This window comes from Macrobrachium nipponense, chromosome 14, assembly GCF_015104395.2.
Source record: "Macrobrachium nipponense isolate FS-2020 chromosome 14, ASM1510439v2, whole genome shotgun sequence".
In the NCBI taxonomy this organism is placed as follows: domain Eukaryota; kingdom Metazoa; phylum Arthropoda; class Malacostraca; order Decapoda; family Palaemonidae; genus Macrobrachium; species Macrobrachium nipponense.
In genome coordinates this window covers 24323730-24350570 of record NC_087207.1, presented here as the reverse complement: position 1 = coordinate 24350570, position 26841 = coordinate 24323730, and the positions used below count along the sequence as shown (strand labels likewise).

General features: G+C 35.2%; 2 protein-coding genes across 3 annotated transcripts in view; both read right to left on the bottom strand.

The window, feature by feature from the left end:
- The window catches only part of LOC135226397 (TATA-binding protein-associated factor 172-like), a 165766-nt gene extending 161654 nt beyond the window's left edge, over positions 1-4112 (bottom strand). Inside the window, 2 exon segments of the mRNA XM_064265884.1 lie at positions 404-645; positions 3685-4112. Of these exon segments, the coding sequence (XP_064121954.1) occupies positions 404-645; positions 3685-3704 (262 nt within the window). The 5' untranslated portion in view covers positions 3705-4112.
- Positions 4113-6150: 2038 nt separating this feature from the next.
- Positions 6151-24951, bottom strand: LOC135226396 (1,4-alpha-glucan-branching enzyme-like). Of its 2 annotated transcripts, none has more exons than XM_064265881.1 (16): positions 24778-24951; positions 21703-21813; positions 20812-20981; positions 18936-19051; positions 17938-18066; positions 17380-17524; positions 16557-16647; positions 14507-14716; positions 14184-14255; positions 13744-13915; positions 12537-12746; positions 10494-10665; positions 9808-9992; positions 8481-8588; positions 7142-7282; positions 6151-6303 (listed from the first exon to the last, which is right to left on the bottom strand). In XM_064265881.1, exons 2-16 carry the CDS (start codon positions 21801-21803, stop codon positions 6256-6258), a joined length of 2070 nt encoding a protein of 689 aa, XP_064121951.1. In that variant the 5' UTR covers positions 21804-21813; positions 24778-24951; the 3' UTR covers positions 6151-6255. The 2 variants fall into 2 exon arrangements, with proteins under 2 accessions (XP_064121951.1, XP_064121953.1); XM_064265883.1 differs by lacking the exon at positions 24778-24951 and adding an exon at positions 24417-24571.
- Positions 24952-26841: the final 1890 nt, after the last annotated feature.

The following is a 26841-nucleotide window of genomic DNA, read 5'->3' as shown; positions in this document are numbered from 1 at the left end:
TGAAATAATAAAACAAAATTATCTAAAAATGCAGCAGTACAAGACATCTGTGACAATACGAAATGGTTTTCTCTAGAAATGAGGATCCCTGAGAGCATGATTGTCTAGACATATTTTGTCTAGCAAGTCTCGGCTCTCATCTAGCACATATATCAGTCACTACAGCATAAAGGAAATAAGAGGTTTGTGCAATGACTGACAAGCAATCATAACACTACAGTATACTTGGCAGCTACATCTGGTGATTGAGCCTTAGCTTTCATTATCAATTGGCTTTGGCATCTATTACTAAACTTTGCACTTATGAATGTTAAATGAAAAGTTACTGAACAATTTTATCTAAACTTTTCAATGCACCTCTGAAATTTTTTTAATATGTTACAGTCAAATGACATGATTCTACCTCTTTGAAGTTTCAAAGGCTGAGGGTCCCATGGTGGCAGATTTTTCACAATTGCCTCAACTGCTTGTCCAGCTGCAATTCTCGTTTCCCAGGATTTTGATCCGAGGTACACTTTAACCCGATTGAGGAGAGAATTGAGCTCATGAGGATGGAGTCGAACCACTTCCCCCAACTGCTGAGCTGCTGCTTGCCTTGTAACACCAGTGCCTCCATTCTCCAGCAGCACAAACAACCTATCTAACCTGAAATCAAATTCAAACAATATTCAGTGAAAAGTCTCACACACACACACTCTTAGTATGGTTCTCTCTCTTTTAATCATTTTAGTACAGGATTACCAAGATTAATGAAGTGCAAATTTTTTATTACAAATCCCTGTACTTTTTTTAAACCAATTAAGCTTAAATTCTAAGGTTTTCTGCTTACTTGTAAAGTATATACTGCTGCATCAACTACATTATTGTTTGTGCAAGTTAACTAAGTTATGAGTACAGTAATAATACAAAGTTAATGACAAAAAAGTTTCCAAACAGCATTTTTGGCCCCCTGATAGCAAACCTGTTGACAATTATAGGCCAACCATAGACCAAAGAACAGTTTTAACCATCAAACATGGGATGTTGCCATACGAGCAACTTCAGAAAAAGTGACACACTGTACAGGTCATCTAGGGGTTGCTTCCCTTAAATTAGTTTTAAACTTTACTTTTCAACATCTTTTTTTTATTAGTATTGGACCAGGAAAGTGTCCATTCAAATAGGAATCACTGCTGTTACCAAAGAAAACTACAACTTCCATCATTAATGCAACAGATACATTTTAAAACAATAAAATAAGGAGGGTAACCAATGCAATTTATAAATATACAAAGATTTTGCAGATAAGTTTACTTCAGCTCAATTGGTATATGGGTGTACAGTATTACATGGACAAATGAATTCTTGTAGTGAAAGGATGATCAATTTAACAATCAGCTGCAAAAGTAAAAGCATTATAAAATGGAAAGAGCAACTTTATCTAAATAAAAAATGCTGCATGGATGGTTAACTGAAAGCACTTCAACCCATCCCAACAGCATGTGAAAATGAAGGATACAACAAACTCCTCAAAGGGGAGAAGCTTGCACATCAGGGGAAAATAGAAGGTGGAAGAGAGGTCTCAAGCCTAGCCAGGTAATATATGAAAAGAAACACTAAGATTGAAGAAATAATGATGGCAAATGATGGAAGTGGTTGCTTATGGGGTGTTAGGAAGATGGCTAAGAGGAGGGAGCGAATCCCAAACTCAACAGTACAGTGGCTGATGTGGTGTGTATGTCAAAAAGAAAGCAAGGCCACCTTGCAGAATGGGGGAAAAAAAATACAAACTGAATTTACAAAGTTGTCTGAAGATAACACTGAAATAAGCATAAGGTCTATGAGAATGGTGATGCCCAACATGAGGAAAAATCCACATTAGTACACTGTTGGCTGGGTAGGACTGCATCGCAGGTCAAATTTATGATAAAGCCCTTTGGAGGTGACTGCAATCTCTTGATTTTCTTCAACCTTATTCTAGGTTTCCGACTGTTGCTCCCAGAATTGTTGCAAGGGCAAGTCTATAGGATGGGAAAATACAAAAGTGTGCCTTAACACTATAATAATTTTAAACTTAAGGGAAGTATCTATTTCTACTTTTAAGTTACTTTTATAGAATACATATAGAAAAATATATACTACTACCAATAGCCTAGATATCTTATTTACCAAAACCTAACCTTACATAGGGTGATGTTCCACCTGACTTACAAATACCCACAAGCTCCCTCTCTTAAATTTTATGACTACCATAAACACAATACAAGTTCATACAGTTACAAAAGACATTTAGTTAACTACTCTAAAGGGGGAAAAAAATTAAAAACACCCTTCATGTGAAGCACTGAGAAAAACACCCCATGTTTCATGCTCGTCCAAATAACTGTTAATTCTAACAAGGATGTACTTGACTCAAACCATCATTAGGATTGAAGTTTGCATCAATATAAATATCTATACTGAAGATTAGTGTTTATTTTTGGGGAAATTCGTGTCCTCAAAAACCGAAGTAGGCCTAAGGCTGGCCTAAGCATTGCTACTGGGGTTATTATATATGTCAAGATAAGCTAAGATGATGATTGCCAGGTGATAGGATACCTAAACTACACTGTTCTCAAGCAGTATTTCAAACTAGCAGTTTCATAATGGCCCATTTCTTCAACTTGAATTAGCGATAGGCCTACTATATAGTACCACCTAATTTCTGCCCAAACCATCCTAATGTCCATAAGCATCCGATTCACAGCAAACAGATTAGGTGTAATTAACAAATTATGGGGTATAGTCGTACAAATATCATCTAATAAATAGGGTTTGGTTCAGCACTAACCCCTAAGGTGAAATAAGCATACAATGAAGCAAGGTTGTTGTTTAGCCTAAACATACGACCATCAGATCTGTCAGCCAAAGGACCCCTTTTAATGCCCGACAAATATTCGGTTCATTAAAACTTGTAATTTCCCCATCAAGAATAAATTATTATGTGTTTAATGATATTCTTATAGGGCAAAGATTATCGTAAAGACATGTGAATGTAAGGAAGATATAGAATAGCATAGAAGGGAGAGACAGTAGGAGTCTAAAGAGAAAGGGAGAGGCCAAGCAGCTCAAGGTGACTCGCCCCATATACGAAATTACGAATGGAAATCTTTTTATTGGCATTTCTATATGACAAAGATACTAAAAATGAATAAAAGTAAAGAACGTATGATGAACGAGAATGGAGAATAAGTGAGAGCAATACGAAAGACTGGGTAGTAGGAAGTCCGAGTAGCATTGCTCGTTATAAAGATAAAAAATGATTGTTGGCATTATTATATATCAAGACTATCCTTAAGGGAAACGTGTGTAAAAGATATACAAGAGGAAAATTATGATTTGAAATGGCGAGCATGAGTGAATGGAGGTAAAGGGGTCTCGCTGGTCAAACACAAAGCAGACAATGCGAATGCGTCGTCAGAATCAAGTCGTGGACTACGAATTTACGCACATAGCCAAATAATGGGAGCCATGTGGTCAAACCTACAACGGTATGGTGAGAAATAATGGAAAAATATCAAAGAATTTATAAATAGATATTCTAAAGATAACCGTTACAAAAAGGTAAAAGCAAAGAGACGACTCAAGGCCGCCTTCAGCTATTGTCGTGCTGCGGCTGCATTCCTCTCTCTCTCTCTCTCACCGAAACTTTTTCTCCATCCTCACCTGGTGGTCATTTTCCCCATCAGTCACAGATTTCATTTGTCATGCAGTTTTATTTCATGTGTGGCATCCCGGCTGGTGCTAGATAATGCATTGGAGGAGGGAAGGAGGAAATTGACACTTGGGGAAGGGGAGAAGAAGAAGGCCGCAGCCGAAGCCCAGGTCAGGGAACGGGACCAGGCTCTTTCGTTCGACTGTCCTCCTCCTACATCAGACGTCTCTCTCTCTCTCTCTCCTCCTCAGTTATTTCTCTCGGGACGGCACTGCCCTTCGGCGTCCACTTCCATTACAACAAGCAACAACACCACCAACGTCACCTCAGATCACAACACAGTAGTCACAACAAACAAAGTAATACAGACAATTCATTAAAAATCCCCCATTGATAATGGTTGTTTTTATTGCCGAGGACGGTGCTCCCATCATCGTCATTTTTATACTGTGCACCATGTTGTGCCGTTCAGGCGTTTTGTTACCGTCCTCGCTCTCTGATTGGCTGCATTCCCAGTCGCCTTTCTCCTGCGCATGCGCCTCGATTCGCCGCCAACATTAAAGACGTGAAAGCTGTTCGTGATTCCAAAACTGTATAAACGTTTAGGGAAAGCTATCGCATACAAGATAGTATTCGTCCATTTTTGAATTAAGAGAAGATTCTTTATAGAATCATAACCCTTCTTGGTGAGATATATGGGAGGGACCCTTCACCATTAGCAAATAGTAGATTATTATCAGGGAGAAATGCTTTGCTTGTCGATTTTTGTTAAATTGTCGTTGAAATTTAAGCTGGCCTTATGCCAGTGCGGGCTCTTGCTAATAGAACAACCCATAGGAAAAAATGTGACGACTAAAAAATTAGATTTGAGTTTATAATCGAGGTTTGTTTTAAACACGAAACTAATCGACCCTAAATCACAAGTCTTCTTGATTAAACCTCTCTGGGTATACTTAGAAAATGTTCATGAGCTTTTGCTCATTTGGGATTCCTAAAATATACACACTTCACAAGATTTATACGTCTGTTGTTGCATACTGTAATTAGACTGAAAGATAAAAAGGTTGATAGCATTTTCCCAGACTGTGGATTGTGTCGCGTGGTTGATTACTTACCTTGGCAAAACACTTTTATTAATCTTAGGTTTATTTCACACTTGACAAGAAGATTCTCTAAATTTGACATGCTTATGTTCAAATTTTAGGCATGATAAGTACTACCTATATTATGTGATGTATGCACATTACTGGCCATAAATAGCTTTTAAACTGATGCATTCCAATGTTCCTCTATCCCACTTATGTGGGTCTGACCATCACAACGTTTTTTATGTCATCTCCATCTTTTACCATATATTTTAACCAGGATTCTTGTTGTTAATGTATTTTGTGATATTCTCTTCTAAATCTTCTGAACATTGGCCAAATGATCCATTGAATGTATTTTTTATATATATTTTGTCCACCTTGTTAGGACAGGCAAAATAAAATATTTTGTTTTTTGTCCGCATGCTCCATCAATTTTGGAACCATATCCTGTATTGGTTTACCTAAGGGCTTCTACTTTGTGTTATTAATTTCAGTGAAAGTCAGTGTTGTGTGAATCGACAAGTAGTCCATACTCTTACACTGAATATATGTATTTTGAAGTTTTCATTTACCTGTCTTTAGCATTATTTCACCAAAAAGGTCACTGAAGTTAACATTATTTACTTGTTATTGTGAAATTTAATTGTTCCTAATGTCATGGGGTTTTCTCATTCAGTGCACATACTGTATATTTCTCATTTTTGCTTACATATTGTGCGAGAAATAACCAATTCATCAAACAAATAAATATATACTTAAAGCTTGATAATGACCAGCAGACAAAAGAGGCAAGCCATTTCTTTTTAATTAATTCCATTGTACAGCCTAAGACTGAAGATAATTGCTTATCATCAAAACTAAACCCTTCTTCATTCATGTGAGAATGGAAAAGCGAGACAAGTTGTGACAGTTCAGTACTAGACCTATGTGGCAGTTCCAACAGGTCCACTACTGACTTATAAGGATAGTAGTCACATGCCAATAAAATCTATCATGTCCTGAGCAAGTACTGTGCTTGGGATTAATACAGCATTCTACCACCAGCAGTACCATCGTGGTACCATAACCATAAAATTATTTTTATGTTCGAAAGCTAATCACAGAATGTAATTTTTTTTTTTTTCATGATACCTTTGTACGTATAACCATACAATGGGGTTTAGGTCCTTTTGGGTGGCCTTACTATAGCTAATGTTTTCCTTATTTCTTTCTTCCCCAAATAAACATCTCCAAAAAGTAACTGAAATAGTACTTCAGCATTTTTCATTTTGGCCAATAAATTCCAAACTGGAAATATCTTTCTTTAAAACAAATACTTTAGAATCACCTTCAATAAGGTGATGTAAAATAAATAAGTAAACTTATGAAGAAGGTTAATAAAACTCAAAAAATAAAATCTTCTTTATTGCACAACGTAAAGCTATACTTACAAAATGATAACAAGTGCGAGTACAGTAAATTCTAACAGTACAACCTACCATGTCAATAAAGGCCTCAGTCTACTTTTGCCAACACAACAGCGACTCTACTTGGGATGTATATCTGTAAAGCAAAATAATTTTTCATTTATTACCAAGTAAAGATTAAAAATACATCTTTATCACATAAAGTAAAAAAATTTTAAGCAAATTTGAGATCACATTACACTTACAAAAATTGCACTTAAAAAATAAAATTTTGACATCAGCTACAGTAAAATAACATCCGGAGGGTGCTGAATTGAATTAATTTGAATATAAGCACTGGGACCTATGAGGTAATTCAGCATTGAAACAGAAATGAAGTAAAAGGTTTGAAAGGTGTAACAGGAGGAAAACTTCACAGTTGCACCATGAATCAACTGTTAAGAGAAGGTGGAAAGTAAGATGGAAGACAGAGAAATGAAAGAAGGTACATACAGTAAAAGGAATGAAAGGGGTTCCAGCTAGGGTCGAAGGCACACTGCAAAGTAATGCATTCAGCGCACCACATGAGGTGCACTGACGGCACTACCCCGTACAGGGTGAGGGATGCCGAGTACCAGCCATTCAGAGAGAATTATCACTAAGCCATCCTATTTTTTCTTACATTTTCATTTACAATAACAAGCATAAATAGAAATAAAGTACGTACAGTGTATCTCTGATTGGAAACTAGATTTTTCAGAAATTTTCATGGTGCAAAAAAATTCTTAACTATATTACTCTTTTAAAAGTTTACAAAAAAGTAGGTAAAAAAATTTGTCTTGGGCTAATGCAAGTTGTTATTACGAGTGCCCATTTTTGTTGATTTTCCTTTTTAAACATGCCACAAAAATGTCTAGCTAATCAGACTTATGTGGCATGATTTTTATTAACTGGAGGTCAATTTCTACAAAAGAATAACACCAACAAAAACTTACCATCAAACTATTTGGCCTTCCATTAAAATCTTCTTGCTTTGTAAAGAACTCGACCGAGTGATCCAAACGTTTATGGCCGCCAAACTCCTCAGCGTCAGAATCAAGTACAATTTTATACTTTCCACTACTTCCTACCCCAATCTGAAAATAATGCACTCTTCATATAATAATCCAGTTACCTGACTATTCAAAGAATTCCTTGCAAAACCAGCAGCTCACTTACGCGACCATAAAATAGATACAGCACAACAATTATACTTAACCAAGAGTCCCTCCACAAAAAAATGTATCTTCAACATATTTTTGCTTTTTAATTTTTTACATGAATTTACTCAAAAATTATCAAACCTATATATAAATCCTGCACTGTACTTCCTTTTCATATTAACCCCATTCCCAACATATCAATATTCTTCGATGCTAGATTTTTTATTGAATCCTCTTGAAACTAATTTCAGCAATCATATAGCAGCTTTATGGTGCTTTTGTCTCTATACTAGCAAATTTTTCCAGCTCACTGAATTAAAGTTGAGAAAACACTGCAGTTAAGGTATGACAGAAAATCTCTGATCATGTCTGTTCATAAACTTGCTAACAATCTTCTTTTATGCAAACTGACTACAATACATGTGTTACAAAAAACAATGTAGCTGAAAAATAAACACAATATTTACTGATATATGAAAAGTTTTCTTTGTAATAAAACTAATTTATAATTTACTATTCAGAAAAGACTTATTCTAAAAGGCAAAAAACAAGAGAGAAATTCATGAATTGAAATCAATTATAGAATTTAAATAGCATGGCAAGCTAAAACGTGCAACAAAATTGAAGAGGTCTATATAACATACGTTCATGACATATTATAAATTATCTAATACACTTCTACAAGAGTACAATGCATAAGTCTTTCAATCACCAAAGTTTACTGGACTGGTAATAAAAGCTACATTTGTTGGACAATAGTACAAAAAAACCCACATTTCAAAAAAAACTTCCAATTTTTCTGTACTCTATCTCAGTACACTCTGAATGTTTTCATTTTCATGGTATAAACCATTTCTTGTATTTTATGAAATAACCTGTCCTCTTCAGAAAAACAAAAGTCACAGCCATTATCTGGCTGATGACATCCAGGATAATATTTGTGTACAACACTGCCACAGCCTAACAGCCTGTATAGCTTACATTTCTCTAAATTACTGAATTTAAATTATTTGTAAATCACTAAGGCATACAAGTAACATGAACAGCAAGCAACACGGTATGCAAAGATACCATGGGTACTGAATAGCATGGGGCAAGACAAAAGAGAAAATATACTTCACTGCATACTGACCTTGTAATCACTGAAACTTTTATTTGGGTGAAAATTGAATACAAACACGCAGCCTCCTCGTTCAAACACTACAACTTTATCTCCGTTGTGTTTGGTGCTAACAAAACCCTGAAAAAAGCAAATGTGATCAAATCACAAGGTAAGCATAAAGGATGACTGATAATTCACTGACAGTCCATTATCACGGTTGTCTTCCTATTCCTTTTCTTTAATCTTTTAAACTTTTCTGAGCATTTATTGTTTTAAATGAAAGCATTGCTAAGCAAGTCAAAGTGCTTACAATTTGCCAATATTAAATGATTCTATGTGATTTTACCTTTCATTTTACTGCATATTAAAATAAGAAAATTTATTCTACTATTTCATGTAATCAACAAATTAACTGCAAGCTCTGTAAATATGGAAGGTAGACTATACCACCACTGTCGTACCCATCCTCCTTCCTTAGCTAAAAAACTAGTATCCTTTGCATTGATATAAACACTCTTGGCTATTAAGATGAATTTCTCATCTTATAATAGCTATTACTCTATACAAGTGTTAGTAAAACTAAGGGATAGCTTGTCCATAAGTTTTAATTACAAATGAACATGTCATGGGTAGGACCATATACGGTACATGCATTCCAGTAAGTTAAGTTGTAAAATGCAAAATCAGAATATGTAAGATGCTTTATTTGACGATGTTAACTGCATTAAATCTTATATAAATGTAATAATTCAGTTAACTGAAAATGTTGAAGATTCTGAGAAATATTCTTTTACTGACTTTGCTTCTAATTTTGTTAGTTGTTGGTTCAAAACTTGGATGACATAAATGTTTAGAACTACATAAATGTTTCTCTACATTCCTTGACTACTGGGGTTGGGGCATGGAGGTTATTCATCAAATGCCCATGGGTTACATAAGTGTGATAATTGGAAGGCTGGATAAAATTATTTCAATGTGGCATTCTTTTAGAAATGACACACACTAAGATCCAACAGTGGTTTTTAATTAGTTTTAATTAGTGATTCTTATATTCATTTTTCTATAAAGGCTGCCATCAATTAAAAATTAAGGGTTCTAGTGAAGATAATATTATTGGTCATAAATGAAATTTATACTGAGTTCATATAACAATAATTTTAAAGGACAAGTAAATCTCTTCAAGTCAGATATTACAGTCAGTGCATCTGCAAAAAATAAAATGGTTAAACATTAAATAACTGACTTGTTCCATAAGATGCAACAGCATGAAAACTAAAAATATCACTGACCTGGTATAAATTAAAATCAAAACAAACAAGCAAACCATTGAGCAACAAGAAAAACACAGTCAACTTACGGGATCAGCATGCAACCATCCATACTGGTCTTCCACCTTGTTCATGCTAGCATCAAAATTGTTCAGGAATTTGTACTTAAGAAGTTCATCATCAACCACATTCCACTGCCTACGGGCATAATGGTAACTCTCCTGATTTCCTATCCGAGGAAAATCAAGCCATTCTGGGTGTCCAAATTCATTGCCTGGGAACATAAATTTCATGAAAAATTTACCAAATCAAATGTTATCTTATCTGGGGCCCTTCACAAATGAAATGGTAAACAGTATCATTTTCTCAACTGTTTCCACTGAAGTTAGGCGTAGGCCAGATAAGGGCACATAGTTCACTAGAGCTTGAGTAAAAAACCAGTTTCCAAGAGGGTCCAAACCATACAGGTAATATAAAAGGGAGCAAGAACAAGAATAAGGGGAAACAGATGCTTTTAAAGTTAAAGTTGGATTACATCAAGATTAAGCTTTCAGCTCATTCCTCTCTGAAATCATTTAATAGATGTGCTGAGGGAGATTGTGAGAGGAAATATATCTCAAACCTTATTAAAATCTCAAACATTATAATTTGAAGAGAATAACGCCATAAATTTAGCATATCAATTCTGACTCCCAACTACGAAATAGATGCTTTAATGAAATGCATGAAAAACTACCTACTAATAATTCTTCAAACCATGAGAATTATTACTTACCCATAAAATTCAGGTACCCTTCGCCACCTAATCCATGAGTAATCAGTCGAATCATCTTATGTAGAGCTATTCCCCTGTCTATTATAAGTGACTGGTCTGATAAGACAGACATGTGTGTGTACATTTCCTTATCCATAAGCCAGAAGGCTAGAGTTTTGTCTCCAACCAAAGCCTGTAAAACAAATAAACATTGGTCCTGTTCAACTGCAGTGTGCTCTATACCTTTTTCCTTATAAACTGGAGCTTCTTGAGCAACATCTCTTTCACAGGGAAGGAACACAAATGAAATCAGGATAATAAAATCTCATGGCAAGGTTAATTAGTATCTATAGCCAAGCAAGTTTTGATCTAGTATAATCTTTCTTAGAAAGGAAGTTAGGATCTGACACTAAAGCTCCCTGACAGGAATGAATATACTGGTATTAGTGTCAGAAGAATGAACCATTCTAGCAATACTACCAACGTCCAATTTACTTTGGTATGAATCAAATAAACTTGAATGTTCTTTTATTTTATAAAAAATTATTTGGTTATCAGAAGTCATTACAATTTATCACATTTCTTGAGAAGATGACAAAATGCCAAGTCATCTGAAAAGCAATTACAATGATCTTGTTTTCTGGGACTGCATGAGTCCTAATAAAGGTTATTATAAAAAAAATGTTTAAGAAATGTTTAAAAAACACTGCAGGAAGCAAGAAGGAGAAGAAAGCTTAATATTCACCATATCTCTGTGGTTGCAAAAAAAAAAAAAAAACCTGTATTACAGTATAAATGACATTTAAAAACTTATTGCTACAAATAAAGTTCATAGTCACGGAAGAATCTTATGCTGGGTCAGTGGGCAACCAATCAAGTTAACTTACCCTTATTTACTTCTTAAAATTTAGTAATTATAGGTCATCATTTATCACTTAATTTGCAATTAGTTTTTTCTTATTATACCTCTTGCATTTAAAAGTCTAAATCACAAGTGATAGGTAAACTGAGCAATTAGTACAGGCACTGAAACAAGCTGATAATAAGTCCAAATCTACATGCAATTAAGTTTTTGTGTTTGTGAAAATTTTGCTCAAAAGCCAAGGACTGGAGGCACTTTCAGCCATTCAGCACTTCTGACAGTGGAAAAAGGAAGCTGGAGTGGAAGGAGGGAAGTAGGAATAAAGGTAAAGTAAAAGGCTAAAATGTGGATTAAGCTACAGGGCTTGAAGGGATGCTGCAAACAAATATTAATACCTACATTGCACAAGTGAGATGCAGTGATGACACAACCCCGCTACGGGGAACGAGCACATGCATTCATGATTTTCTTTACAGCTTTGCTTTTTCTAATTGCTGTCAATTACTTACTGTAATGAACTGTAGTTTCATAATAAATGTATTATCATTCTCACTCCTTTTCTTCTTCCTTCCTATTTCATAAAACATAACTGAATGCCACATCAAATGGCAACTATTCCTATGCACCAACTACTCTTTTTCATCTAGAAGTATGTTTTGAAAATTTCATCCCCTTTTCTCATATGCCCTGACAGTGACAGAAGCAGGTGGTTAGGTATAATGTTAGTTGCAAAAAGGTGCTGGTGACAAATGAGGCTGAAAAATTTCCTTCAAAAAAGCATTAGCTGTGATTTATACCTTACCATAAAAATTAATATTTTATCACCTAACATCTTAAATTCCTACTAGGACTGTAACTGTTTCAAATTTTTAGTTAGTTCAGTTATGGAAAAGTTTCCATGAAAATGACACCACTAACCATCACGGTGGAATGCTTCTAAATTTCAATATTCTGTCTACAGGTTAGTGTAAGTGGCTGCTCATAACCTATGAGTTCCACAAATTCAGAACTGCAAGGTATTTCCAGAAGTTGTTCGACCTAAAGTTACTTTCAATAAACTAAGCAAAGAAAGGCTGGTCGTCTTAACATTTCAGTAAACTTACTATTGATAATAATAATATTAATACACACTGCACTCTTTTGTTGGCTTTCAATTTCCTTTATCAAATGGTTATACGTACATAACAATCAACAAACATTACCTGGTCATGTGATTCGGCATAAGCAATGGTCTTCTCTTGGTATCGTCTATTCTCAAGTATATGGCACATGTGGCCCATATCCCAGGCATCATCTGATAGATCCTTCAGGAACTTTATCCAAGTGTCAGGGATAGCCATTCCTAGACGAAAGTCAAAGCCAACACCACCTTCACTGACAGGGCGACATAATGCTGGCATTCCAGACACATCCTGAATAGTAATTATTACAATTGAGCATTTTGTAATTTTATTTATTGTAAAAACTTCACCAAAGTAGCTTTCATTAACAAAGGCTGACCAATCAGCTATAACTAAGAACAGAAAAACAAAAGCTTTACAATTATTAAAAAAAATATTACACATCATGTCATCCAAAAAAATCATCCACTAATGAAGCCACACTTGACTTACAAGAACCCACTCTACTTCAAGCCCCTCCAGACAAAGAGCAATACAGGTCAACACCAAAATTTCAAAGCAGATAATAGTCTGTATCCAAAGTTATGATACATGACAATCCCAGCACTGAATCCACACAATGAACTTTAATATGTAATGAAAGTTTCATCTACAAACTCCATTACCCAAAAGGCCTGTTGCTATTTCTCAGCAAAATGATATCAAATGACAATGCTTTTCCACTCTATTTCTAATAGTTCACAAAACTACTGCAAATAAGATACAGCTTTCACCAGGAATGAGTATTTAGATGATATGAAAATCAACATAATAAAGAGCAGAAAATATATGTAATACTGATCACAATGCTTTGACTGGAAGGTCGGCAGTGGTCTACGTAGAGTGGAGGTTACTACACCAATGTCATTTACTGAAATTCCTTACAGTGCAAACAGTTCAAACTCCACCCCGAAACTTGACACAGAGACCCCTTATAGTGCTTCAAATATGAATTGTGCAACTCAGTAGGTGGCACTGAACATTACCTACAGCAATACTTAAGTCACTAGTTGTATTCACTTCAGCCCATATTTTTCATCAATTCCCTTTGGTCTTTGTCCACTTAGCTGTCCAATTCCTTCAACTTACCTTGTTCCAATTATCCCCTCTCATTCAAGAACAAATCCTTCAAGCTAGCTAAAGGAAGTCTTGCAAAGTGGTCAAGTGGTTTCACTAAACTACATAATTATAAACAAAAAGCTGCGCTTTATATAAACAAATCAAAATGTTATAACTAATAAAATTTCACCTCTGCAACGGTAATCATATCAGGACTTGCGCTATGAAGCATGTCATTAGCCAACAACAAATAAACAAGAGCCTCGGTATCAACACTTAGGCCGAAATATTCATGGTACCCTCCAGAGAAGCCCTCTCCAATTCCGTGGTGATGATACAGCATGGAAGTCACACCATCAAACCTTAAAATATTAAAAAGAAGTCATGTTAATTCAAAAACCTACTGCTTTTAAGAGAATCTCACTCTTATCTCTCAAAAAACGCTCAGCCACTTAAACCTTTTACAAACTGGCAAAACTTATATATATACCCTAACAAATAGCTTCTTTCTTAATTACACACTTGCTGAATTGTTTGTGCAAAAGAGATTGTATTTACATGAGAACCGACTAACTAAAAGTTTCACAACTAAAAAAACAAATTAATTATGAAACACTAAAATGCACTCACCTGAATCCATCAAACTTGTACTCCTCAAAGTACCAATGCAAGTTAGACAGCAAAAACCGCAGGACTTCCCAACTAGAGAAAAAAATTTACATTAAAATTAAAAATAAAACTCCTGTACAAAAAACAGAATCACTATCTAAACTGGTATATCATACATTAGGTATAGCATTCACTACAGTGACATGACTTTCCCATACAAGCTGATCAGTCACCTACAAGCCACTGGAGAAACCAAAGAGAGCACTTGAAACGATAATACTTGTTCAATAATGTAAGAGGTATCTTGTGCTGAATTTAGTCAACACACAAAACAAAAGACTTACTGTGAATAGTTGAATAATCTGGAATCCCAAAGTGAGTGAGTTCCTCGTGGGCCTCCATGGAAGTAACAAGAATCTGAACCATCAAACTCGTTGAGACCATCAAGGACATTCTTAGAAGCATGCGAATGAACGACATCAAGAAGGACATAGAGCCCCATTGAATGAGCTACATCTACCATCTCCTTCAGTTCTTCGGGTGTCCCATAACGACTAGAATAAAATGAAAGACAATTAGAGATTTTTTATGTTATATATTACCAACTTCCTATTTCAAAACTATAGTTTCCTCCCTGCTCTTTATGCCATGTTATTCATAAAAGCTTGATATTAAAGAGAATATTTATGACGTTTTGACTTGAAAACAAACCTTGAAGTATACAGTATACAAGTTTTAAGAATATAAATGGAATATGTATACTGCATTTCTTGCTGCAGGATATGGAAGTTATCAGACATTCTTCTACATAAATGTTTCAATGTCAACAATCAACTCTGAATACAAGGTGGGCATTTAATGCTAAACTCTCCTAATTTCATCATAGGTTCCCAACTGAAAATAAAAAATGAAAAAACTTAAATAAAAACTTGTGGAAGTTGAACACAATTCTCAATAAGGATTTTCATCAGGTACATTGCTGGACCTCAAAGCATCAAGATTCTTTATTAATTTGAGAGAGGAGAATGTTGAACCTTCTTCCAACATCAATTACCATACATGAAAACTAAAGTCATGGCAATACAAATCATCATCCATCAAATTAATATTTAGTAGTTCCGTAACACCACCACCTTAGTAAATGCAAATTTTATTATTTATCACTATTATTCATTGAGATTTATCAGATCTTTTAAATTCTTATTAATGTCAAACCCCCTAAACATTTAATAAACAGGTATTCTTAGGCCACCAACACTGGCCATGTATTCTGTAGGTTCTAGAAGGCACTGACAACACTATCCATCTTGTAGGCTTTCAATAATCTTTTACCGCCTCCTTGTCATACCATTACTCTACAGCAAATCACATTTTTTAAAGAATGTGTACAGAGAATGAGCATTTGACAATCAGCAGTAACAGTGAGGCTGTGTCTTAATAGGTATGATTAAGAAATTTAGGTTTAAACAAGTTTTTCTTTAGAAAATTCTTTCTCATCTACAATGAAAATCACTCATGGAAGCATCTCTATGTTTTGGGCAAAGGGTTAGGGATCCACATGGAAAATGGAATTGACAATGATCTTTATGTTTAAATTAGTTTCTGGTTCTTGATTTGTTTCATTATTCTTATTCATATAAACATACCAATAGGAAACTTGGCTAACTTTTTCACATGGGCACAAAATGCAGACCTTAGAAACTTCTAGCTGATGAACTGCATTCATATTCACTGTACTATATATTTCAATCTATGTTGTTAATATATTGCTGAGAATGAAAATATGACAAGAAAAAATTAATTTCAAAAATCATAAAAAGGGGTAAAACTATTGAATTATATTTTTAGTTTTATTTTACTGGACAAGGAACTCATAACATGAAATAAATATACTTTTAACATGGTTTAGGGGTCAACAAAACAAGGTAAGACTGAATTTAAATATAGCTAGCATGAAAATGTTGAATCAGCTGTCAACATTTTCTTTCAACAAAACCATTCTCAACTTAGATCCCTGGATGTCTGAAATTTAAGGACATACTAGAAACACTGGAACCCTACAACCATTCAATGTTGCATAACTGACAACACTGGATACATCTTCATGTGAAGTAACATTTACCTTTTGATAAGAAGCTAATAACTACACTGATGTGAATAAAGGCACTCATTAAAAAGATCACTCAGTATGTGCAAGAGCTCTACCCACAATACTGGAACCATTTCTGTCAGGCATGGAATGACAGTAACAGAGAGGCTTCTTTTTAATGGTTTGAGCTCGTTACCATTCATTATTTGTGATGAAAGAGGAACATAACTTCTACTTTCTAAGCACTGAATGGTTTTTACAGCAGATGCTGCAAATGCTCATGAATCTAGAAAGAAAATCCTTACCTTGATGCAGCAAAGAAACTTGTTACTTGGTATCCAAAACTTGCATAATATGCATGTTCCATAATTGCCATTACTTGTATGGCATTGTAACCTGAAACGAATACAAATTTATAATATAAATTTCTCACTATAGCAGATAAACATAACACCAATTTCACGAGGCTTTACATAGATCAGTAGACCAAAGCATATAATAAAACTTTAATTATAATTTGTTTTCTCCCAGCCTGGTTTGGTTTAACTACCTATTAATATTAATAATGTTTTTTTAACCAAATGTAGAAACATCAATAGTATATGGAAATTTTTACACATTTTTAATCGTCTGTATATTTTGCTACATAAAAACCATAATTCTGTTGAAAACCAAGGAGCATACCAAATGGATCACATCCCAGTGCCCTAAAATGAAGAATCTGTTCTTCATTCATAGGTTCCAAGCAATTAGTTGGTCTGCCCTGTCTTTAAATTATCACCTGCACAGGTTTGTTATGAATACATAATAAAGAAGTTAATTTTCAAACCACACTTTCTAAAGCTTATTATGAAAGACAAGTATGCATACTATTAAAAACCTGGAATAGAGGGACTGATCTACGAAAAATGGGTGGAGCTTGAATTTAAGACCACCACACTGTGAAACCCATATGAAACCAACTGAACTACCACAGTCCTAAAGGAAGAATAATACACAACTTCATCGCCAAGACATTCCTATTGATAAACAATGGAGCAGAGCTTCAAGGTAAGAATATGATAACAAAAGCCTTTAACAATTTGCCAAAGAAAACTTATCACGAAGAATGACATGACAATACAGTACCTAATTTGACGATTCTTGGAAGAACATTTTGAGCAAATTCTTTGTACGTTCCGACTCTGTACTGATCGGTGGCAATGCCAACGTGGCACTCATACACTTTTAAACTCTTTGGTTTACTTGGCCGTGGATGCTTGAAAACGTAACGCTGAAATATAGATATCAATATGAATATCACTTCACCTGATTACATACTGTACTAGGAGACATATAAAATATGATGTTATAAAGCTGGTTATGATGTAATTTTAGAGCTGAACACCTGCACACTAGTACTTTATGCTAGTGTGTTCTGATTTTGAAAATAGGAAAAATGAAAGGTCAAAATGATATGTTGAATTTCACTGAACTTTTTTGGCTGATGACACTGGAATCTAAGGATCAGGATTAAGTAAAGCTTACTGCAACATTCAATAAGTAGGATTTATTATTATTATTAATTATTATTATTAGATAAAAGATCAAATTACAAGTCAATCATGTGTTCAAGAAACTGTCACTAATTCCAGTCTGTATACATATGACTCAAGAACTACTAAAAAGACGCAAAAGAATTCTTACCTCTTCAACAGGAGGATTCCAGAACAGCTGATGATAAGCAAGCCCCTCAGTCTTTGCAGGTTTTACTACATAGTTTGCCCATGGAGACAATCTGTCTACCATTTGGTTCTCTTGAGTCAACAACCCAACCTGTAAAGAGACTGTTCTAATATAAACTGCTGGCAAGTAAGCACTGAGAGTGAAGTACAGGACACTACCTAAATATGGTCTGAACATTTCTGAATACTAGTAGCCTTGCAATGATGGTTAATTACTTAAAAGCATAATTATTGGAATAAAAACAACAAATTGAGTTATAAAAAACAAGAAAAGGCATGTGAAAAGCACTATCACCCATTCCAGTCACCTAAAATTATAAAAAAAAAAAAGTCAAGTAGTATGTGCAATAAAATATACAAAGGCTGCACTCTTCCTTTGTTACTTTTCAAATCACAGCCACTCAAGATCCATTGCCATATTGACTGAAACATTACCACCCAGCACTACTGAATTACTGACTTGAATAAAACTCCTACATAAACCTTAGGTGGAAGGCTAAAGAGAAGAAGGGGATGGAACAACTACAAAGATTCTTGACCCTTCTCTTCTTCCCTTAAAAACTTGTTTCCTGTTCTCCTCTACAGTATAGTGACATGAAATTGTTAAAAGCTTTTCAATCATACAAAGGCCAACTTGAATTCTATCTAACCCAGCTTGGGATAGTACAACCATAACTTACATTCTATAAAGAAACATCAATGATGTATGCCAGGATAATGAATAGGTGCACACACAATATTTCACTGGATAGCTTTGAAGCCAAGATTAGCAAAGAAAAATACAGCAATGCTTTAGTATGACTCATAAATTTCCTCATAGTATTAGTATTTCAGTTATAACTAGAATGTTCTTAAAGTTCTGCAATAGCCTTGACAACACAGTATAAAGAACAGAATTTGAAATTATTAAACAGTGACAAGAACCAATGGAGAATACTATGGCTAAAAACCGAGTCATACCTTAACTTTCGAAAGATGTGGGATAGCGCAGGTTCCATCAGGCTTTGGGGGCACTGTTATCTCCCATTTACCAAAATCAAGTTTTTTAAATGGATGGGATGTAAGATTCCAGTCATCTGTAAGGTAAAAGACAAATAATCTCTTATATTCAAGTAATCGGGATACAGTGGCAATCAATGTAAAACTGTTTTGGAACTAACATTGTAGCACATTCTCAATATAAGTAGTATACGTACTAGATCATCACCAAATTTATATCAATTTTTGTTTACTGTCATCAGATATAATTTGGAATTGATGAAAGTAGGGAACTGCAGTGTATAATGTATGCATTAACTCTACCGATACATGCACCATATTTGTAAAATTTATTTCCCACATATTTATTTATTTAACCCATTTGGATACTGATGACATGAAAATCTGTCACTGTTTTCCCAACCACTGAGATTTCTCCACCTCCTTTGAGAAGTTCCAGAAAAGGCCCCTCGTGTAAACTAGGGGTACCTCCATTCCCTAGGTAAGCCTAGAAAGATCTAATCTGTAGAACAGTGACCACCAGGCTCTCTTACAAAGCACTGGAGGAGGCCCAACAGCCAGACCAATATCCCAAGGTTCCCTCTGGAATCTCAGGAGGATTGCCTCTGATAATATACTTTATTTATATTTAGTCTAGCACTTGAAAGTGGCACATGATCAGCTGCTACTTCTGCGATTACTCACCGGTACTGGTTCCACTCAACAATCTGTCCTGAAGCCATTTTGGATCTCTATGGCTTTGAGGACTAACCACTTCAAACTTCAGCTTCAGTTTCTTGAAGAATTATCGGCTAGTGGAATGTATCAAGTGTCTTTAAGCATCTCAGGAAACAAAAGTTGAGCTGAGTCTTTATGTATTAACTCAAACCAAAATCACTGTAAGGAACATTCTCTATGAATTTTGGATGGAACCTTGGATCACCAGTTTGGAAGATAGGCCCCTCTTCTGATATATTCCCAGGAGAACCTACAGGCCACTGTTCTACAGAGAGGTTTTCTTCCCAGGGTTAGCTAGAAACACAAGGACTCAGAGCTTCCTGCAGAAGCTGGGGAAATTTCATGGTTCCAGAAGGCAATGATATATTAATACTTCACTGGAATCTGCAAAGGTTTGGTGTGTGTGCCAATTATTTTATGTTTGCGCATTACATTATATGCTTCATTTCTAAAGTTTATGCACTTTTATTACTTATACTTCTAAGAAATTTCAGCAGTTGTATGTGAGGTTGGATACAAGTTAAGCAGGCTGCAAGGGAACCACACCAATTAAATACCTAACTTTCTCTGCATGCACGTTTTTACTGGTTTCCAGTTAGCGCTAGAAGATTTATTCTATTGTTAAGACCGAAGTTCCGCATATGAACAATGTAAAACCACCCAATAATAAAGAGAAAATTGTCCTAAAGGCAAATTTTTTTATAAGCATACAATGAACTAAACAAGATATTTTTTCAAACTGATTACTAAAACTGTTACCAAATGCAATACTGTAGAATTATTAACAGAGGTTCTTTAACGACTGAAGTAAAAGGAAATGCACATGAATGGTGAAAATAAATTATGAAAAAAGAATAAAACCTTAGGCCAGGTTATACAAGTCAAGACAAAGCTGGCAGTAAAGGCCAACTGCTGTGTAAACAAGAGCTGCTTATCTAAGAATCAAACTATGTAATGGTCTTACCAGAAGAAAATAATTTGAAGTCACTAAAAGACTAAAATAATAACAGCAATATCAAAAGAGAAGTCACTCTTGTTCTATGATAATATGCAGAAAAAAAACCACTTCATAAAATTTAAAAAAAGGGCAAACACAGGAAACTTTTAAATCAGTACTCACTGAAATCTCCTTTGAGAAATAACGCTTGGGCCAGAGGAGCCCATTCCATCCATGTGATGCTGTTATCTGGATTAACATGAAATCCAAAGTTCTTGTATCCTGTGGCAAACTTCAACAATCCTCCTTCTGCCTTTTCTATTTTGTCTTTTAATTGTTTGTAGCAACCATACCTGGAAACAGTAATCAGTTACATAAAAAAGGAGTCAATTTAAGAAAAACATAACAACTGAATGAAAAAAAATACTAAGTTATTATTAGAGAACTCATGTAGCCATCCAAGAATAAGACATGATGTAATGAGAATAATAATTATTGAACCATACAGGAGATATAAAGCATCAGGTCTCTAGTTTACCACTTCATATAGGTATAATTTATATTTAAATGCAATACAGTATGTACTATGAATGGTAACAAGCAAATTCTGTATAGCAGTGCACCTTCTGACTTCAAAAAAAATGTGCTTGTGAACCACAATGACCTTGCCAATGACTAATTTCTTTTTAGTCTTTTGATCTTCAAGTAAGAATCTGACCTCCCTCTGCATATAATACTTGACCTTTCACTTTTAAAGCTCAACCATTGGCAGATTTATGGTGGGGGACACATGCACCATATGTTTGCATGTTACATATATATATGATATAAAAAAATAAAACAGAATGGATACAAAATTACAAGTAGGCAGTAATGTATCCATTTGAAGCAAGAAGTGTTGAAAGAGTGAGAAAGGTACAAATATGAAGTCAGTGAACTATTAAATAAAAACTGCATAACAAAAATTTATGCTACAAAAATGTTTAGTGCTTACAGTGACCTGTGTATGAGAGAGAGAGAGAGAGAGAGAGAGAGAGAGAGAGAGAGAGAGAGAGAGAGAGAGAGAGACTTTACCTCCTTCGAATTTCCTGTTCATATGGTTTTAAATAAGTGTCCCTTTCCAGGAGATCCTTAATATCAGGTACAGACACTTCCATTGGGTTTTCTATGTACATCCTATTGGTTCTTGAAAAAAAGAAAAAAATTTTGTTGTAAAATAAAAAAAAAAAAAAAAAAAAAAAACCCCAAAAATTCCTTATATTCTCCGAAAAACAAAAATCTAAACCAACAAAAAAAAACTTGAAAATTTCAATTTAAAGGAACCAATTCAGATTTAAAAATAAACTGCTAAAGCCATTGATGACCAAGGAAAAGACGATGAATATGAATAACGAATGACAAATAAAACAGTATGCAAATAACTTTCTACATTTATGTACCTGAACAAATCCCAGCAAAAAAAATTATTACAGGTAATTTTCTTTACAAAGGTAAACAATTGTAAGTATGAAAAATAAAAACAAAAGTGACGTGAAACAAAGAAAAGATGTTGCGTAACCAATGCCTGAAATGAATTCATAATGTTTGACAACACCTTCCACTCTAAAACTGGTGAAATATGGTTACATTAATAGTTTTACAAGAGATTCGGGTGAATCTGATATCAATTTCAATAAGAAATGCTCATTAACTAATAACAACTCCAAATATCTAGCAACAAAAATAATAAGCACAGTGAGAAACCATATCTTTAGGGTCAGGTAATAACATTAGGGGGTGGTGCTCAGGGAGACCCACTAGATAGGAACAACAGGCATTTCTAAAAAAAAAATTTGTATTGAATTTTTGAAAATAACATACAAGAAAACCTATCAGTTGAACAACTATCAGTTACACTATCTTTCACCCCGTTCTTAAAATTAATGTTATCACCGTGCATATGTACTAGAAAGATACCGTCTATGTAAAGTTAGGTCAGGATATATGAAAGGTGGCAATCGCATTAACCCAGTATGACTGTAGATCCATTGAAGGTGAGGTTATGTAGGTTGGGGAGGGATCAGTTCACAGGAAAATTGTTATCATATGGCCTACTGGAGGTTAGGTTAGAATGCCAGCCTGCCTAATTATCCATTTTAAGTTGCCAATTGACTTTTTTTCTCCCCTCTTTTGCTGCCAGCATATATAAAACCTTAGTTAGATGCTCTGCTGGTTTTAAGATCCTCAACTATACAGAAATGTGAATATTTGTGTATTTTGTAACCATGAAAAAAGCATAATAGGCCTATAGCTAGTGTTCTGTCTGCAAGAGTCTGCTATTTGTCATGTTTCAAATGTGTCACATTACAGTAAATGTAATGGAAATGGCCACAAGGATACACTATTTGTATAATAGTTTGGCTTTGGATTATGTAAAAGGGTATACAATCTAGTAATGAAGTACAAAGATAGTGAGAAATTTACAGTCATTACAAAGATACTGAGAAATTTAGTCTTTTATGCTTTCTGTTTTCACATTCATCCACGAGGGGCAGCACGTTTATTACCAATTCCTCAGGAACGAACATAAAAATGTGAAAAGAAAATGATAAATTTCTCAAATGCCTCTGTGAGGCTGTCTCCTATACATTTAACACCAATAAGGTAACTGTACTGTACTGCTCTTGATACCTAGTAAGCCTATCACCTACTAGGTATACTCTGTTTTTTTCCATCTGTCCATCCGCCTGTGGTGGTCGCGCATGGTAACACTGCGTCCCGGGCTTTAAATAGTTACGTTATGTGTTTTAGGTAAATAAAAGGATATCTTGGTGTACATTTGCAACTGAAAAGTGTTTTAATAATTTACTGTATACGAATTACACCGTTAATATTCGAAATGGGATATTATTTAAGGCCAGGGACGCAGTGTTACCATGCAAAAACACCACAGGCGGATGGACAGATGGAAAAAAACGGAGTGTACTAGGTAGGTAGTAGTTTTACTTTCCTACTAGGGTAAAAAACCGCAAGGTACAGGGGTGGACCATGTACGATCAATGTGTACAACCCCAAGAAAAGTACATTATAACGCGTTCTGACACCGGTGTAGAGGTCTTTAGTTCCATTTCTCACCAACAACAAGTCGCATCTGATGCCCATCTCCGATGTCAGGACGCGTTATAATGTAGTTTTTTGGGGGTTGTACACATTGATCATACATGGTCCACCCCTGTACCATGCGGTTTTTTACCCTAATTCCCAAGCCCTGGTTTAACGCTGTTCCTCATATTCTGGGCATATACTAGGCTAGTAACCCAGTCTGGGCTTGATAATCTGAGGTACTAGTATATTTACTGGGGAAAAATGTGAACAAAATTAGGTCAAAGGCTTAAAAAAACAAGCACACACATACCTACACAAAAATCATCCATACATCCATAGTACCTAGGTAGAAGGTATTACTTAGGTATAAGAACTACGAGCAATATAGTAAGCTATCTAATATGCTCTATGCCTCCGGCAATAAATTAAATACTAATTAAATTGATTTTCTATCCCAGGCTACTGCACAGTTCATTTTCACTAGTACCTAGGTAGGTACCCCCAAGGCTAGCCTACAACGGTTAAGAGCTACCTAGTACCTACATTACAGCTGGCCTAGATAGAGCTAAATTTAGTTTTATTAAAACCTCAGACCACCAGAAAACTAAATTAAGGTAACATGAAACGAATACTTGAGAATTCGGGTTACTACAACTGCTTTCTGGGTTTAAATGTGACGGGAAAACTTCGGGTCCACTGCCTACCTTTCGGGGCCTTGTTCACTGTTCCTTCAAGAGAGGAACGCCCGTGACAGACAACATTAGCATATAAATAGTTAAAATTCACGTGGTTTCTCCTTGGCACTTCATCCCTCAGGCATTTTCATATTAATCAGAGGGGAATGTTTAACAAGTGCCAAAAGAACGCAAGCATGACCTTGTCGTCAAGCAGTTCCGTGCAAGGTCAAACGCCCCGACATCCCCTAAGTCGTCACAAATATCGACTTTTTTCCGCCTTGTATTTAAGTGTCACGTCATAAATCTCATCCGAATTTATCCCTTAAACCCAGAAATTTATTCCTGCGCGCGATACGCCACTCAACAAAACTGCGAAAATCCATTTTACCTTGATTTTCGTCAACGTGTAGATGAGGTTATCTCTCAGGGATGCGACTTCACAGTGCCACAACAACAACTTCGGAAGAGCGACTGCTGACAACCACTGATCTTCGAAGCGACCTAGATGGCGGAGTGTGACCGGATAAAATGACTTTCTTTTCCCCCATACAGTATATTAACCGGTTTTCTCTGTTAATATGATACGCCGGTATATAAAGCCATTGCTCCGTAAGAGCGAGCAACGTGTGCCATATAGTCAACAGACGTAGCTTTTTGTTATTTTGCCTTATACGGATATAATTAGCACATTACTCCCGAGATTATTAATAAAACGAACGCGTAAATTCATCCTTGTAACTTTCTCGTCCTCGTTAATCCATCCTAAATTTTGTAAACCGGTCTTATTTACAAGCTGTAATTCTGTTTGTATTATCTAAAGTAATAATTTGACAGGCATCTCTCTCTCTCTCTCTCTCTCTCTCTCTCTCTCTCTCTCTCTCTCTCTCTCTCTCTCTCTCACGTGAGCAAGTCATGGCATAAACCTGATTGTGTGCTGCACGAACGCCAAATTCTATTTTTAAAGCTTTTTAAATCTTAAATAAAGTTGCATCCTCTTCCGAATGTATGAAAATATGTTTTCATGCTATTATTTAAGAATATTAAATCGCCAGGATAGTGTTAGCATAGCAACAGCCCTTCTTCCCCCTCTTACGTAATTACCCGTCAAGGACAACATCTAAGTTTAGGACTTTAGGCTACGCCTTCTATTTGCTACATCACACACGCACACGCTGCGTGTACATGCACGGTGAATGTGACACTGACCTTTACCCTGTTTTTTCTCTATGGCCACCCCCTGTTAGGACTAAATGCACATTTTATAAGGTTATGATAATAAAATATATGCGTATTTTGGAACGAATAATATTTTTTCGTGTTTATTAGTGAATAACAAATGTATATAAGCTATATATATATATATATATATATATATATATATATATATATATATATATATATATATATATATATATCTAAATGAACATAACCATAGGATAAACTGGCAATATGTCACGTGTAATTTATAGCAGCAACTGCCGGTACAAGAGTCAAATGATGGAATCGGCCTTAATAAAAGAGAAGCAGGTAATGAACATCTCAAAAGGGAATTGGACATCGGACATCGTCGACGCAGTGTTCATTCAACCACGCTTAAGAAGATTAAAGGAAGATTACCAGCGGGGGTGGGGACCTAAATTGGCTTACTTGTGGACGAATCTCTTGGTATAAATACCACCTTTTCTGTAAACTTTTCTCATTCATATACCTGAAGAGAGAAGGACAGCAGTCTCTGAAATATAGTACTTTTCTCTACATTTTGGTATTTTCTTTGGTGTTTTTATGGGCTCCTTTTATTAGATATATATATATATATATATATATATCATATATATATATATATATATTATATATATGCTGTGGTATGGATGAACGAATGAATACAAGGGAGGAGAGGCGTGTTGGATAACAAACTTCGCACGCACGCGCACACACACACACGCACACACACAGACCACGAACAGTAGGCCTAATAATGCTCAGTTAAGCCACAAAACTAGAATAGCTCTTGGATGATTATATTATATTATTACATAAAGACAACAAAACTCTATGACATCATGTTCGCGAAACATTAATTTCGGTAGTAAGTAACCAGAGTAATCATTCTAATTACAGCTCTAACCTGTCAAACAATTGTATATACTATTTAACAACTGGTTTGGAATGGCGGTAAAATCCGTTGTTGATTAAAAAATTAAAAGGAAATAAAAAGATAGGAGATAATGTGAAGAAAGAAAATGCGCTGCTCGGGGCTAAAAATTGGACGAGTTATGGGACTAAGGCACAAGGAACATGTACCGAATAAACACTCCGCTTATGGAGTACTGTTCGTCGAAGACTGCTCTAGGGACTGACGTCCAAATAATAAGTAGGCTACCATTTATTTCTAAAAACGTGTGTGTGTGTGTGTGTCTGTCTGTCTGTCGTCTACAGGAATTTTATTTAAAAC